General features: G+C 37.6%; 1 protein-coding gene across 1 annotated transcript in view; it reads right to left on the reverse strand.

Annotated features, from left to right (window-relative positions):
• RASSF9 (Ras association domain family member 9) overlaps positions 1-13,837 on the reverse strand; it is a 30,779-nt gene extending 16,942 nt beyond the window's left edge. The window contains exon 1 of the mRNA XM_084296788.1: positions 13,696-13,837. Within this exon, the coding sequence (XP_084152914.1) occupies positions 13,696-13,742 (47 nt within the window). The 5' untranslated portion in view covers positions 13,743-13,837. The remainder of the gene's footprint in view (positions 1-13,695) is intronic.
• Positions 13,838-18,049: the final 4,212 nt, after the last annotated feature.

Here is an 18,049-nt window from a genome sequence, read left to right on the forward strand (position 1 = left end):
CCTGCCTGTGGCAGAGGTTTTTAAGTCAGATAATCTTTAAGGTCCCTTCCAACCTGAGCCATTCTATGATTCTATGATTTCATGCTACCTTTCTGATACTCCCTGGGCTAAAGAAGACTGTTATGATTACCTCCTTGTGGACTTTTAAACACAGAGCAGGGCTAAACCAATTCTACATTTGATGACATGAGACATATGCAAACTTCATTCACACTGAAAGAAAAAAAGTCCAAATGGACTTGATTTCTTTTTATTCTTTCATTCTTTTCATTTCTTTTCATTCCCCAAGTTGAACTGAGGCTCAGCAAAGAACCTCTTCTGTTTCTTACAGTCTTTTCTTTATGACTACCTATTTTCATCACTGCTCTAGCTTCTCTAACAGCAGCCTGTGGTGTATTTCAGATCATAGACACAGTACTCTATGATTATGAAAAGGAACATTGAAGGAATTTTTATCTACTGTTTTTATAACACCCCCACACCTCCAAGCTCATTCCCCAAATATACAAAATTGCTTACATCTACCTTAGACAAATTATGATCCTGAATACTACTTTTACAGCTAAATCCAGCTTTATAGGTTAGCAGCTACGAGACTTAGGAATTCATGAAGTGAAATATTTATGTATATTGCTCCCTGAGATAGGTCATGTGGTGTCAGGTGAGAATGAATGCCAATGCAAAGATGACTGGAAGTGGCAAGGAGCCAGGAAAGTAGGCTTAGAAATGCCCTTTCTGCAATGCAAGCCTTTGGATCTGCCCAGTCATCCCATTAAACACTATCCTTAAAGCTCCCCTTTATTATTTCAAATCTGTCCTATTGTGTATTGTAAAATTAAAGAAACCACATATCATTTTTTTCAAAAGATCCAAAGCCTAATCAAATCAGTATCCCCAAATCCAGCATTTGCTATCTTTGCTTTCTTAGTTTTTGTCAGTTAATAATCTTTCAAAAGTTTATACATGTATGTACATAAATATACATTTCTTATATAAATACACATACAAATATCACATATATGTTATATGATACATATATATATGATAAGATAATTATCATATCATATATATATATATGTGTGTGTATGTATAATAAAAACTAGTTTGAGTATCTCTACAGTTTCTCAGGAGTTAGAACGGCAAGATGAGCTTCAATTTCTTCTGTATTTATTTCAATAAATTTTGCAGACTATGAAACTGCTGTTAAATTATTCTGTGTGATCTTCCCTATTTAGTTTGCTTTCATTAAAGTATATTGAAGGTGTCTCCTCAAAAGGGGTTCTATCAAGACCTCATTCACAATAATTTTTTCTTTTCTTTTTTTTTTTTTTTTCAGATTTCTCTCTTGAACTTTCTGAAACTTAATTCAATGACAAATGTGTTCCATTACTTACAATATTTGAAAAGCTGAAAGGAAAAAAAGGATGAGATGATGAAGTGGACTTACAGAAATCTCTAAAGAGCTAAATTGAGTAGTAGATACATAATTATGCTAACAAGAAAAGTGGCCAACGCTTTTTCAAAAAGAACCTTGAAGCATTTTATTATCCATTAACAATCCGGGAGACATGTTCAGCTTATGCTTTCAAGTAATTTTCTAAAATTGCCTATCAATGAATGCTTCAATATGTACTTAGTCAGGGACAGGTTGATGGGGTCTCTGAAATATCACTGCATCCTCTCTGAAGAAGCTGCTGAAAAAAATTAAATAAATTGTTAACCTTACCGGTTCGGCTCTGACCTAGCCAATGATAGGCTAAAGATGTCACAGAAGTTTGAAAAACTAGTTCTAGACAGCTGAACAATAGAGATGGGGAAGGCAAAGAGGGAAGAACTGTTGTCAGGAAGCAAGGTTAATGCTGGATCATAAAGATCAAGAGGAATGGGAAATTCTCTGGATTAATATAAAGAAGAAACTGTAGATGTAAGAGACAGAGAGAATGGTGTCTAATAGCACATACACCATTTTTAGCTGTGAGAAGAAGAAGGAAGCTTATTGCAGAGGGAAAATATTCCATGATTCATATAAAAATGTATGTGAACAAATTATTCAAACTTAATCATGACTTAAGCCCAAAGTCTCTTCCAGAACCACGAGGAAACAGAGATAAAGAGTAACGAAAAAAAAAAAAAATCATAATCTGTTTTTCAACTTTTTTTCATGTGTTCAGTTTTTATTTTCCTTAGCTAAAATGTGTTGCATTCTGTTAGAAATATGTCTTCTGTATCCAGCTGCGGCCATCTCACTCTAAATGAATCAAAATGAATTATGGCATAAAGATAAAGGCCTTGGAAAACTGTGTGAGATAACACCCCTTAATTTGACTGAACACTTTAAGAAAAAACATTCAAAAATTTCATGCACCTGAAAAGATATCACACAGATACGTGTCTGTGGCCTAAGGCAGGTCAAAGAAATCATGAGGCTAGTTTTAGAAGACGCATCTCCAGCAGGATACTGATTATCCCAAGAGGGCTGTGGCTCCAGAAAGACACCACAAACTATGTGTTGTCTTCAGTCCACAAAAAGGCAGACATGAGTCAACATTCAAATTAATCTGCTGTTTCTTTACTTCATGTATCCAAATGTCTTTGCAGCTAGGGATCCTTTCAACATATGAGCAATGTGGATGACTTTATAGTTTAGGGAGGATAAAAAGACAGTTTAATTCTAATAAGACACTTCATAAGCTGAAGGGATACAGCAGTGACAGCTAAATGAAGGCATTCTTCCTTCTGCCATGAGAACAGTTCTGTCATGTTTGGAGGAACATACATACTTAGAAGCTTTCCATGTCACGTTCACATTCCATTTAGCACTTCTGCCTTTAAAAGGACTCCTGTAGCTACTCAGTTTAGCAATATGTAGACGTATTTGAATGCAATACAGAAATGTCTATTTCTGTGCATATTATTTATATGTATATGATGAGTTGGGATTTGTAATACATTTTATTTAACATTAGATATAGATGATACAGGTTAAATCATATGACAGTATATTTTATTAGCTAAACATATGCATTACAAGATCATATATAACACAAATTGTCGTATGCGCATTTGTATACTAAACATGGGCCTACCATGCACCTTAATAAAAAGAAATATGCTTGAGCACTCAGGCAGTCAAGGACTCAGAAACTTTAAGCATCACAATTAAAGTTTTCCAGGCTAAAGTTTCCAGGTTAAAGTTTTCCAGGGGTTCAACCAACACAAATTAAATTCAGCATATCCTTAGTTAGGTGCCTTCTCTGCCTTACATCAGAGCCCATCTCCTGAATGCATACAACAAATACTCAGTTTTGTGAAAGTCACAGAACGTACTGAGGCCTTACTGGCACTGAGTGTTACAACTTTCAGGTGCTTTCCCCGTTGCTGACATTCATAATCCCCTCTTGGGCACCTAAACTTCCACAAAAAGTTACACAAAACAGTTCAACACCTAACAGAATTTGACAGCAGCAAGTTCAGGAGGAACTGACCTAAAATAGGCAGAAACAGAAATTGAAGGATAGAACTTAAATATTTACTGTTAGTCTACATTCAGATGTTCACTGCATAACACATTACAAAGTTGATTAGAACAACAACCAAGAGTCTGATCACCTTCTCCCAGTAAAGCCTTCAACACAAAGCTTTGTCTTCCTCTGAGCTACTGTATGGAAATTGTACAAGCCAAGACAAAATGGAACAGCTTCAACAAGAAATACTGGGAGAATTTCATTTTAGAAAACTTGACAGGACTTCCCTGACAAATACATGTGGAAGATGCCAGTATGGGTTTTTTACAAGGGTGTTCTGGACACTGGGTCACCTGGCTGCAGTTTGTGTGCCATCACACATGCTCTGAACAGGGCTCTTAGGTGGTAACTCATATTTGAAAAAGGTGAAAGACTAGTCTTTTCTTAATTTTTAAGGGTGTGAAGGAGGTACATAACTACTGTTTTCAGGATGGATGTGAAACCTGATGGTAGTACAGGTAGCTGGAGAATGCTGACAGTTAAAATGTTACTACTGAGGGTTTTAATCATAATTTAATGGGCATAAAAAGTTTTTAAAGCTAGTCTTAAGAGACTACAATGAGATATAGGTATCAAAGCCCCTTTCATAAATTTAACCTTAATAACTTACTTTTGTTCAGTATGTGTCCACTTTACATCTTCTCTTTTATGTATGGTACTATGCTTTACAGAAGGAAAAAAAAAAAAAAACAATTTTTTATTACTTTTTTTTTTTTTACTATGCCTTTTATCACTAGATATTCAACTGCTTCATAAACTAACAAATCACTTAATGTATCTTCACATTCTCTTCTATTGATAGAAGAACCCAAAGCTCAGAAAGAATTAAGCCAAACCATTCACTTGTTTAAGCTCCCAGTATGGTTAAACTGAACTGATATCTATAGAAGTGTCCAAAAGAGGACATCCCTAAATTTCTTCTGCTCAGCCCTTGTGCAAAACAGATGACAGGACATAGAATTATAAAATGAGTAACATGCAATGAGTAACCACTTCTGTAAACTGTGTTTTTTGTGACTTGACTAGCATCACGTAGGAATTTTGTGGCAAGGCAGGGAATAGCATCCCTTCTATTAGGATGGTTCTCTCTTAATCATACATTACCCATCTATAATTCACCTCTCCATTCACTATTCCCTTTTTAATTACTAAAATGAATGGTGCAAAAGATGGTTAAATAGGTGTGCTACAAGGTCTGAGCATGCTCTATGAAGGTCTTCCCTTTGAAAATGATTGGGGTGGAGCTCAGCTCATCTACCTTTAGCTATTTAAAATGTAGATGCATAGTTAAAGATAATTTTCTGACCTTCCTCTGTAATCAGTGGCATAAGATAGGTACCTCCAAAGGGTTGACTAATCCCATACTAAAATGGATGTCTAAGTCTGAATGAATTACCCTCTGGAAATGGTTAGATGTATCCATTAACTGCAAAGAGCACTTAGACGAATAGATACCTAAATGTTCAATGGCTAAATTTGACTAAGATGAAATTCACCTTTTGTGCTTTACTGTATAGTGTATGTCTTATGGACAGTCTGAGAGTCAGTAAAACTAAGTACTGTGACCATCCACAACTGCAGTTCCAAAAATAACTCAGGTCTTTGTCTGACACCTGTAATGGCCTTCAAGAGTAAATAAACATGATTAGTTGTCTACCTAGACCTTAAAGTATGAGAACCAGAAGTATGGTAAGGTGCAGGAAAGTCAATATCAATCCTAGATATTTGTTAGGAGACTGGATTTGTTAAAACAGTATACTGTCAGCAAAGTGGCTCTGAGAGATACAGGCAATAATCAAGTTAAACAAGCAGTTAGTACTTTAGCAATCAGTACAGAGGAAGTCTGTCAACAGATAATGTCCAAGTGAAACAACAGGTCAGCACACCAATTTGCCAATTCTTAAGCCAACTGAAACAAGAATAGCTGAAAATCAGTGTATGATCCTGCATTTATAAATATCATTAATCAACACTTTGATCAGTAAGCAGAATCCAAATCTGATAACTTCCAAATGAAGCATAAAATGTCATCAAAACAGTGCCTTGGCATTTGTTCTGATTTGTGTTGCTGTTGTTGCTGTTTAAAGAGTTTTAACAGTGAAAGCTACTCTCAAAATAATTAACCTTATTTTGAATTTGGAGGGGGCTGGGGAAAACAAACTAAGATGTTCCCTATGGATGAAGGAATCTATTAACACAGAGTAAATTGCAGGTTCAAGACCCAAGGGCAAACTGTCTTAAAAATGAGTAGTCTTCACTCAAGTACATTATTCCACTGAAGTCATTTATCCTTACAAGTTAAATTAAGGTAAACATACTTATACTTTAACAAACCAAAACTTGTTGTAATAGATTATTACATTTTTAAAAACCTGACTTTGCCCCTGAACAAGAGAATGTTATGCTTTTTCATATTTAATTTAATCCTTACCAGTTTTGTATTATTAAAATAAGGGTAAAATCAATATCTTGTGCTTGTCTAGAGAGCTGATTGTATTTTCCATTATGATGGGAAATTCATAACTCATAATTCTTTACAGTAATGAATGAGAACAGATTGGGTGGGGAATAAAGAAAACAAATTAATCACATTGACAGGTTTTACCCTCTTTCATAGCAAATACCTACCTCTATATAAATATATCTTCCTTTTGCTACTCAGTAGCTGAATAACAAGTGTGAAAAAAAAAAAAAAAAAAAAAAAAAAAGAATCTGAGGAAAACAGAAGTTTACATCATCCACAGGTTTACAACATAGGTTGATAGCCTATTTGATATAGGCTATATAGGGTATCTCACTTCTAATACTAATGTTCAAAAATGTATGTCTAGCAACTACACAAGCACCTAAAACTACAAATGAGATGGCTCAAACTATCAGATGCAAATGTACTCAGAAAGACAAGTATAAGAATGAAGGTCTGCGAAAGAGAAACACATTTTTAAATAGTGCATGTTTGAGAGGTCTGCCAAACTTGCAGTGGAAAATTTTCTTTCAGGTGTAGTGTCTTCTATTCCTCTCCATGTGATAACAGAACTTAAGTTTCATAGAATTAAAAATATAATCTCTGGACAATTTTATTATCTTTACCTGTGAAGACCTTCCATTCTGATTTGAGGTTTTAAAAGTTGCCTTTCTTTCCCCTTGTTAAACCTCACAAAACCACATCACTCCCCACAAGGCATATTTAAAATTATGAAAAACTTTAGACCGTTGAAAATTCCTCAGTGAATTATGTGAAATCAAACCTAAACAATCCACTATGTATTCTCATTTCTTTGTGTGGCAGCCAGCTCTAGTGAACTGTACAAGGATTAGAAACAAGGAACTCCCAGATTTTATTCATACCTCTCCTGCTAACTTGCTTTCACACTCTGCACTTCTATAGAATTTTTCACTGTCTAGTCATGCCATACTTGTTCTCCTGAGGCATGTAAATATTATCACCTAAATTAAAGCTAAGGAAAGCTAAGTGTGCTTATCAGTTTTCTGAAGTCACAAACAAGTCAGTATCATTATCACTATTACAACATGTGCTCCTTAAGCTCCTTACATTTCTGGATAGGCCAAGACAGGAAAAGGAGACCACTTGGTGATCCAGGCACTCTTTGAGGTTCCAGAAAGGTTATCAACACTTTCAAAAAATTGTTTTCTTTTGGATAAGGGTCTCCAAAATGTGTAAATTCAAAAATCATTGCTTGGCTCCTGGGTTTTATATTTATGCGTAACGTATGTGCGTGAAAAAAAAATAATAATCTTTTTTATTGTAAGAATTTTGCAGTTCCATGGAAAATTTACAGTCCTTGGGAGGGAAAATGGCATCACCAGAATTTGCATGACAACTATACTGCATGCAATTCTAACTAATTTTTGTTAGTGGGAGACATAGGCATGGAATAAATGATAAAAATAAGATGACACAAGCTAATGACAGAAACTTTCAGAGAATTCTGTGTGATGCTTGTCTGTAACATGTGTTTTAGCTACCTGAGAATTACACTGAACTGTATTTGATTAGTACCTACATTCTGTATAGGATGGTTCTGGCCTTGGTTCAACAAATTAATTTAGTCATCCATTTTTTCCTTCTAATTCCATTTAGTTGCTCACTCTTTATGTTCATCATCCTGAGCCCATTTTACTCTGTTTTGTTCTATGTGATGATGGTGAAATTGCTAGCATAATAACATTGCAGAAGGCAGCAGAAAGTTACCATCTTTAGAGTATAACACATAAAAGAAGCAATAGAAGCAACAATGATAACTCAGTTACATATGCATACAACTGGGCACCAACATGTCCAACATTCAGTTCCAGGCTTCACTACAAGCGAATGTGATTTTAAGCAAAAAAATCTATCTTGTATCACCCTTTTTGTCACCATTAATTTTTATCTACATATTAAATACAGAAGTTGGAGGAACTAATTCATGTTTGTACAGCATTTGTGCTGAAAATGCTTGCAAACAATAACGTTCAAGATCATAATTTTGTTATTATTCATCATATGAAAACAAGAAAAATTCAGATATTCTGAGCTTTAGCATCTACCTTTGTAGGTTAATCAAGAGGTTCTAGTATGTGACTAATTTTTCTTAAAGTTATTAGAATTTTAAACAAGTAATTCCCCATCTCTGAAAACCTACATTTTCTATTGAAATCATTACACTTAGCAACACATTTGAGTTTTTCTCCCTGCACAGAAAATATTCACTTTTCATTAGTAAAACAGAAAATCTGCCCAGCAAAATTTTTCTTCTGTATTACTAAAAACATTTTTTTTTTCTGAGGTGTGCTTTCTCAGCCTGACTGTACATTGTTTCAGTGTTTCAGATTAGCTTCAACTTAACCTAAATAATGTTCCTTCCTTAGATAGTGTAGTATTACATACATCTATTAGTCATTTTATTTACTCCACTGGAATGAAATTGCTGTCTGCCCTCCCAGAATAGCAGATAATTAACTCTTTAGAAATAAGGTTAGTTAGCTAGACAAAAATCTCTTCCTGAAAGTGAAGTGAACAAATATGTACAAAGATTACAAGAAAATGTATGCAATCAGTTTGACCCTTGAGACAAAGCTGACAAGTCCGACCAGAAAATAAATTATAATGTATGAACTGCAGCTCAAAGAACTTCTTTGATAGCTCACTAACATATCTCACATTCAGGGAAAAGTAAAAATAAGTGTATGTTCCACCATTACCAAACATACACCATATTTTCAAGTTAAAAATTGAACACAGATAACACCACTGATACAAAATAAGCTTTTATCTCCCCGCCCCGTCACCTCCCTCCTACATGTCCCCCCTCCCCCCCCCGCCCCCTTCCCCAACATACATACCAATGCCTAGTAGTTTTGGATCAAAAAGCACCCTTACAGCTTCACATAGACTTTTCTTCAGGCATGCTCATCCAAGAAGAGTAGTATTAGACATCTCACATGATCCCTTACACTTACAGAGTGGGTCACACACCGTTCATTCAGATAATCACCTGATCTCCAGTATAGTTTCCAGTCCAAACCTTAATGCTGAGCAATCTCAGTTTCACTTCACCAAGGCTTAAAAAGTACAGCAGCATACTCAACCGTAGAGCAATAGAAGTGTTCTGAGTAATACTCAAATCACTCTGCTACCTAGGTACAATGCAAAACTACTAAAGGGAGGGAGGAAGGGAGGGAACATGGCAATGTTAGCTCACTATCACATGGATGAAGTCTCTAATCTAATTCATTATCCTACACTGTAATAGAGATTCTGAGACAATAATTGAATGTTACTCTCACTGAGGAGGGGCATCTGACTTTCAGGACAGGAAGAACTCCAGCTGTATCTATATGAATGATATATATGGTCTTTCTTTCTATGTCTGAACCGGAGATGAGATTAACGAGATCAAACAAAAAGAGTAGGCAAAGTAAATGATTGTCTCGTATACACTCTATGCTAACTGCTGTGGCACTGAGAAATTGATTGTAAAAGGTGGAAAAAAATCCATAATGAAGTGAAGAGCAATAAATACATTTAAATAACAAATTTATAATACAACTGCTTCATTGTAAAATAGCACTGTTGGTTCAGATGTGTAGTATTGTCAACAGAGCATACATATAATTGTGATAAACTTGGGATCAGCATGAATTACACTGGCAAAAATATTTCTTAATCTATATTTCTTTAATATTTCTTAATCTATATTTCTTAATCTATGCCTAATAGGATAGCCCTGCAGAATCAAGAACAACTATGTGAAGAGAAATTCTCTGTATGTTCTCCCTTTTGGATGGCTACTTTCCCGGCCAACAGCCTGCATGGATCTACAGGGCTCTGACAAATTTGGGTAAGGTTTTTGTGAAAAACCCAAGTGGCCACAATGAAAGAGAAGCAGCAATGGATTCAGCTATTGTGAGATCACTGGGCAGGTTAGACAATGATAGATCCAGATATCCCTGATATGATGGGTAAAGTTTAAAGTATTTAAATGACTGATAAACCTAAAGACCTATTCTCAGAAGCGACCAAATCTAGCACCCAAGTGTAGAGAAGTCCTAATCTGACAGAAAACTAATGAGGCATAGATTCCTCTTCTACTTAACAAACAGGAAATTGTATACAATGTGAAATACTGGTATACAAACACAGTAAGCATTTATGTTTTGTATATGTTGCTCATATTTGGATAGAGGGTTGTTTTGTCTCTGTGTAGTGTAATGTGCTAGATCAATACTAGACCTTATCTGCAAAGAACTCAGACTATGTACCTCAGCCTTTGGCTGAACATTTCCTCAAATCACACACTTCCAATGAGCAGTGTTCTTAAGTGCTCTGTATAAAAAATTATCCTCTTGGGTTTATTCGTGTTACTGAGGCTTAGTCCTGCAGGAAACTGTCCCTTTTCCTTAATTGCCTTAGAGGATACAGCTGTCCCTACTGAGCAGAGTTGGATTTGTAGGTGGGTGGGGCATGGCCTTGCTACCTTTTGGGCACTTTGTTCTCCAAGGGACAATGCCGACAAGTGCACACATGCTCTGGAGACTATAATTGTTGTTTGATGTCATAGGAGGTTGAAGAATAGCATAAAAACTTACAACTCTTGGAAAAAAATATCAAGATATCACTCTCTGGCCAAGAAAAAACATTCTGGGGCCACTTTCCTAGTGGCCCTCTCCTACTCCTCTGAAATCTAATCAGGGCTGACTTAAACCAAGGACTTGTGTTGTCTCTCTACTGAGCTAGAATTCAGCAGCCCAAAAAGAGTAACACCAACAGATGATCCAAATACTGGAAGCAGTTCAACATGGGTTTTGTCTTCCTTTGAGGTTTAATCTCAGTTTCTTTCTCTAAAGGCTCATGACATCACAGCCAATATCACCCCTGTTTCCTGCTCAAATACTTCACACATGCAGGTAAAATTAGAGTAAACCCTTTCTTAAACTCTGAGTTCTTTGAGACAGAGACTGACATTTTATGACCTGGATGTGAAGAGTCTACTGCAAAACAGGGCCCTGATCCTGTACTGGGACCTCCAGGCAATGCTGCAAGAGAAGCACTAATTATAGAGGTGTCATCTTGTTATCTGAGCAAATGAGTCTAACTCCTTCATTTTCCTTCTGGCTCTTGTTCGAGCTGCCTTCACTAAGCCATTTAACTTAGTTTTATGTCCTCCTACTGTAAACAGAGAATTACTCCTCATTTGTTTATCTCCAGCAATTATATTTGCATGTAGTTAATGGTCATTACATACTTTCAGAGAAAAAGCAAAATGGGAAGAAGGGCGGGAGAAGAGCACTTGCTCCTCCTGTACTCCTTCTTTATGCAACATTTTTTTTTTTCTGTTACAACTGATTTTCTCAAAGCTATGGACAAGCACTAGACCTAATAAACAAGGCAGCAGATTAAATATATACATATATATGTGTGTCTTTTTTTGGTTCCTCATTACAGGTATGCAAACTAAGGCAAGAAAATGAGCCACAGGTTCTAACTCCCCAACTACTGCTTTTGATTTTAAGCTCACTTGACTTCCTTTTCAAGGTTTCAAATGAGTTGGCAAAGAAAATATTACAATGAAGATTATTTCACAGTTCTTTGGTCATATTACAGATCCAATTAATAATTGGATAATCAAAGTTTCGCTCTCAATATTCAGTATCATGTTAGCTTTACATACACCAAAAAACAAATATTTGAATAGAAAATAGTTTCAATAATTATGTATTTTGCTTTTTTCTTGATTTAATCCCCCTCAGCTCTCACCTTTTCTGTAGTCACAAGACTTTCAGACCCGTCTTATTCATACTGCCACAATACCTTCTTGCCAGTAAAGACATTCATTTTCCCTCCTTCCCCACTCCACCCTCCTTTTTTTTGGGGGTGGGGGGCAGGAAATGAGAAGAAAGGAGAAGAAAGTGCTAGATGTTCACAGCAATGGTTCCTTTGGTATTTTAATTTTTATTGCCTCTTAAAAGCTCTGGATTATGACTTTCTTTTCCTGAGGAACAGAATGTCACATTAGCAAACACAGTGAGATTAAGGCAATTAGTCTCAAGATATATTTGTTTCCAAAAGAGAAACAAATTCACTTGAAAAGCATGGAAGTATGCTTTGCGATTTAACACAGTTATTCAGGTAATTGATGGCAGTAGTAAATTTTCTATTTTAATGGGAACAAATTTTCAGGTTCATGTAAAAGCAATTTCATGTCAAAGTTCACATCCACTTTTCCAAATCTTCAAACATAGAGTGGATCCCAATTTGAGGTGCTTCAAAATATTTCTGTTTCTAGACCTATTAAAATATGTTTGTTTAAGTAACCTATGATATCAATAATTCTAAAATGGTATCTTACTTTTTGAACCTCAACTGCTACAATCTTTCTGATTTATGTTCTGTATAACATATTAATATTTTCATGAAATCCCATCCCAAGAATAAGCTTCAATATATCAAATGGGAAATTCAAAAGTTAAAACTTGCCCTTAGAAGTAAAGCAAGATATTTTTATGTGACTTTTTAGGGCCCAGTTATGTTCGCATGGGAAAAGATTTACCCCCATGTACTCTTAAATATGACCTAAATTTCAGTCCAAGCATCAGTCGAAGAATGAAGAGATTATAAATGAGTTTTGAGTTACTCAGCAAATCAAAATTTCAGTGCTGTTTCCGTTTTTCTGTTCAATTTTATCTAAAACGGGTTTAGCCACTATTTCCATGGTGTCCAAAGTAGTATATTCACTCCAAGCAAACTTTAAAACTTTAGTGGCATCCTACCACTTAAAACGATTACATAACTCTGCTCTACACTATTTTTTTTTATTATGATTCTTTTTACAGTTCATGACTGTGGCATGTAGAAGTACGCAAAATGTGAGGGTCAAAGTCCCTCTAAAGAAACTTCGCAGGAGCCAACCCAGAGACCATAGCTGTCACCCAGGACATTTTTCTAGAGAGAGAGAGAGGAAAAAAAAAAAAAAAAGGCACTCGAGTTCAGCTGAGTCTAAAGGCTAACAAAAAAAGCCTTCACGCTGCCCATTTTGGATCTGCTGCCGAACGAGGGGACGGAGTTGATGCTTAGGGGCTGCAGCTTTCACCCCATGGAGGGAAGGGAAAACCAAAAGTGGAGGAGCACAGACGCCAGCGCCCCGCGGCTCGGCCCGCCGCAGCCCTCCCGTGAGAAACTCGGGGAGTTTCTTCCCAGCGGGGACTAGGGGCCCCAGGTCGCCCCGACCCTCAATGCCTGCAGGATCCGCACAGTAGGGCCGCCAGTCTCGCCTCCCAGCCCCGGCCGAACCTCACCTTGTTAACACGGGGGGCTTCAAATCTTTGCGTTCGTTAACACGAGAGAGGTTCAAAGTCAGGAAAATCTATGTTCCCCTCAATGGAAATATTTCCCAGAACTCAAATGTGCCAGAGCCAAGAGGGGGAAGAGTCGGAGAGGAGGGGGGAGATTGGGAACAAGGGCCCCTTCCCCCACACACGCCGACTTGGTGCCTCCGGCCCAACTCCCGCTCGCAGGTGAACCCCGAAGTTACAGCTCCCAGCAGCTGCGTGGGACCGGAGCGACACATCCTTCCCCCAGAACCAAAAAAAAAAAAAAAAAAAAAAAAAAGTGTAAAATCCATCATCCCTGAGCCCCATCCCTTTCCCTCCGCGTATGCACGCACTTTACCTGTTTTTATGCCGGGTTTTTAATAAATTCCTTCCAAAGGGAGCCATGATTCCAGCGGCAGAAGCATAACATCAGCGATCCCCAAACCATTCGAGGGTGTTCCCTTCTCCCCTATTTTTTTCCCTGAGCTCCTTCCAGCTTGTTAATAGTCACTGAGCGTAGCGATGAGCTGGAAGTTGTGCAATTTACTGCTAACTTTGAACTCCGGCTTGTTGCTGCTGCTGCTGCACCTTTGGAGTCCTGCCCAGCTGCAATCTTGAAGGAGGCGTTTAGGAGCAGGAAAAAGAAAGGGGGGGGGGGGAGGGAGGGGGGGGGAGGGGAACACACACTTGCTTTTGTGATATGAAGTTATGCTCAGAACTTGCTAAACTTTCAGCTTCGTCACCCTAAGGGCACCAGCCAGCAAATGGGAGAGAAGGGGAACTCTATAAAAACACACAACAAAAGGATTGAAAACTTTCCCCAGGAGGCTCCAGCCACTTCAGGTCAAGTCGTTCAGCTAAACACCGTCGTTAATGAAGGGCAAGCAACAGTTGCCACACCAGTTCTCAGTACATAATAACCTTCCTTTCAGATCAAGGAGCAGTACCTCTTTAAAAGGTGTTGGACAAGTAATGCGAAGATGAAGGGAAAAACCTAGACCTCTGTGGCCCCTCTGTCCTCCCTGGATTTTGAAGTAAATTATCTGTTTGCATGACAGCCTTTGCAGACCTTTGTGTGGCTAAAAGCACCTTCGACAACTTTGTAAGCATAGCCTAGCAGAGAGCAAAAGAGGCAGCAACACGAAAAATTCAGATTTACTGGGATGTTGCAGGTCCTTTTGTGTTATTCTTTTGAGCTGGTTTGGCAGGAGGGAAATGAACACACACTACAGTTCCTGTCTGCTGGAACCCCATGGGAACAAGGGATTTGTAGTGAAGTTTCAGAAGGGAAAACTTTTAAAAGTTTCAGAAGAAAAATACTACCCCTTCCTCCCTACCTCTCCCCCCAACAATTTGGAATGGAGCATGGGAAAGAGGCATTGCACCCCAAAGGTGGTTTGAGGGTCCTGGGACAGGAAGCCTCCAGCACAGCCTACCCTAGCCTTCTACTTTTTGCAGGTAATTTAACAGGTATATATTAGATGTAAATCTCCTCTCCCTCTCCTTCCCCCACTTATTACAGGGCAAATTCTTTATGTGGTTTACAGAATGTCAACATAATAGGGAATTGTTTTGTTAACTCGGAGGGGTGGGGTATGACTGGATAGTGGTCTACCAGACTGAGTACTTATCTGAAAAAGAAAGACTTTTCTTTTTCTAAATTCCCTTTTCCTCCCTTAGTCCAGATAGTCACAGCAGCCTGAAGAAAACAAAACAAAGGCCCATTCCATGGGTTACCTATTACTGGCAGTGCTGGGAATGCTCCACATATTTTCAGTTCAGTCCCACGCTTCTAAATTCTCTGAGCTGTGACTAGAAAGAGAGTGACCAGAGACTCTTAAAAGCCTTGTTTGTGTAATCATCCAAATAATACAAGAATAGGAAAGCAGAAATGAAACAACTTTCAGATTTCTTATCCTGCTGCCAGGGGGGGATTTTAAGCAGTCTGCTTTTGGCATTATGAACGTAAGCCCAAACCCATTAAGTCTGTAGAAGTCTTTCCTTTTGCTTTCTCAGGTTATATGTGCCACGAAGAGGGGATTTTCTCATATTTAAAGGATAGGGAAAGTTTTTCAGTCCCTAAGAGAAGTTCAAGGCATAGTTGGCATAAAAATCAAATCAGTAAGACTTCCTGTAGAACAATTAATATTCAAATAGCTATTTTTATCAGCAGAGGCAAAATAAAATACCTTTATCTCCAGAATAATATTCACTTTTCTCATAATTACAAAAATAAATGGGAATCTAGCAATATATGTAGCTGGTTTTATTATTCATAAATAGTCACCTCACAGTTTTAATTTATTGAAATATGAAAATATGATGTAAATTGTTCTTCTTTTACTAGAATATGCAAAATACTTTTAAACCAAACCTATGTAATGTGGGAACCGGATCCCTCTATGCAAGTAAATCACAGTGTTACGTTCATGTAGCTAAGCAAAGAATTGTAGGAAAGACTCCAGCACTAATAAGCAGACATTTTCCCCTCAGCTGAGGGAAGGTTCTCAGTATATTCAATTTCACAATTACTCTAATCAAAAGCAGAAAAACATCAAGTGAGTATATGATAAAGTTTTAGAAAACAATAAAGGAGAGAATCCTAAGAAAAAGAAGAACATTGCTGTTTGGAAGAAAAAAAAAATAAAAAAATGACCGAAGACATTTAGTAAACCATAAAGAAGAGAATACATGCTGTCTCACTTGGTGTACAATTAATCTATAGAACCCAAAATAAAAGTATTAGATAGCAAAAGGACTTAGTGAGTTTATACAAACACATATACAGAAACATAAGAAAATGCAATAGAAGGGACATGAACTTCCATTCTTCAGCACATAAACCAGATTCTCAACAGAGTGGAAATAGTAGAAAAACATGTTGGAGGGACAGGTTAATTTTGTAGGCAGTGTTGACACAACAGTTTAGTTAGCTTGCCCTTAAACTCCCAAAATGCCTCAAACTACCCGCATTTGTATGTACATGTCCTTAGTTTTTTTAAACTCCAGCTCTGTTCTTCCAAGAATATCAGGCCAACATTCCAGACCTGGGCCCTTCCCAGCGAGCCATAGGGGCACCAAAACCAACCACAGCTCAACTTTTGAGCACAATCACCTTCTAGTGATTCTCTAAAATGGCTGGTAATGTCCCATTTTTCACCCATGAGGTGCTAAGCATAGCCAAATCATTCTTCTATACAATATCTTCCCCCAACAAGAAATAGTGAATGCAAGAGAGTTTCTAGGACTTGTTTTTGTTTGTTGGTTTGTTTGTTTTTGAAAACACTCCATAAATTGTGTACGTACTGGACTTAAAATCATCAGACAGACTAGTCAACAATTCACTCTGGTATTTAAGGCAGAAAGAAAAGGAATTATAAATTTTAGAGTATCACTTCCCACCTGGATAAGCTTGATGAATAATAAATCTGGATGCAAATCTTTGGTGCTTGATCAGAAACCTTAACGTTAAGAAATTTAAATGTTTCTTTTGCCATCTTTCAAAGCAACTCACATGGAATATTTTGCTCATCCCTTTGACAAAAATACTGCAGCGTAGAGATGTGCAATCCAGCTTTAACCACAGCAGTCTATGGGTATAATTTCACAGAATGCAAAGAGCTAAATTAATTTTTTGCATGCAACAAGGAGCAGATGTGCTACTGTTCTTCCCTTCCCTTTCTTCCCTCATACCTACTGCTTGATTCTAGCACTTACCTTACACAGTGTTTGGGTTCTCATCCAATCTCCTGGTAAGCAGGTAACTCACTCAAATTCCAACCCAGCAACAAAAGTTTGATCCATCTGTTTTGGACTGATTGGTGAGGTGAGTTGGCTTACCTCGGGATCAGAAAAGAGCATTCAGATGGTGTGATTTCCAAAGCTGGTGCAAGGGAGGAGTTGAACCAGAAACAGGACTAGGAGAGTGAAAGAGAGGAAACACAGTGAAAAAAAAGAATCAGAAACAGGGGGAAGGCACAAGACTTCCCCCTTTGGCTGTGTGGTAGGACAGCTTGGCAGCTCAGTGAAACCCCATGTTAAGAGTGGATTAACGTTAAATGGCTTCATCTAATCTAATGATTTGCTGTCTTCTTTCCTCTCTCACTAGGCAGACTCATGACCATTTCCTTGTGCCAGGTCTGGTTGTCAACATGCTTTGTGTTTATACCATTCAATTTCTTAAATGGATGGAAAGTTGATGTGACACAGAAAAGTGAATAAACTTTTTTTTTTTTTTTTTTTTTCCTGGGCTAGCTAGTTAAATTGGCTTATTGGGGTGTCAAACAATTGGCAGGATTGGCAGGAGAGAAAAAGGACCATGTGGGAGGAGGACAGTCTGAGCAACCCTGAAAAGCTGGATTGACTCAGCCACGTTGCGTAATTTCATTCTGACTGCAGCAGTGAGCAGCTCAATGGAGGCAGCAAAGGCTCCCTTTGAAACAAGATAAATTACTCATTCCTCGCTCTACATCACCATATGTAGTCTGATCCTAGTACACTAGCAACATAGTTTTACAACATCATAACTACTTCTGTCTGCTTTAAGTGCAGCCAAGTTTATGAATATAAGACTTAAAAAATAGTCCAATAGGGTAAGAAGTAAAGCTCAGTGCTGTGATTTAACTGGTTAAAACATAGGAAACTGAGAACTGAGTGATGTGTCTTCAGAGAAGCTGTGGATTTGAGTTGTTCAGCTTCCTTGAGAGGATTTT

Source organism: Netta rufina, assembly GCF_964035555.1.
Source record: "Netta rufina genome assembly, chromosome: 1".
NCBI classification, from domain to species: Eukaryota; Metazoa; Chordata; class Aves; order Anseriformes; family Anatidae; genus Netta; species Netta rufina.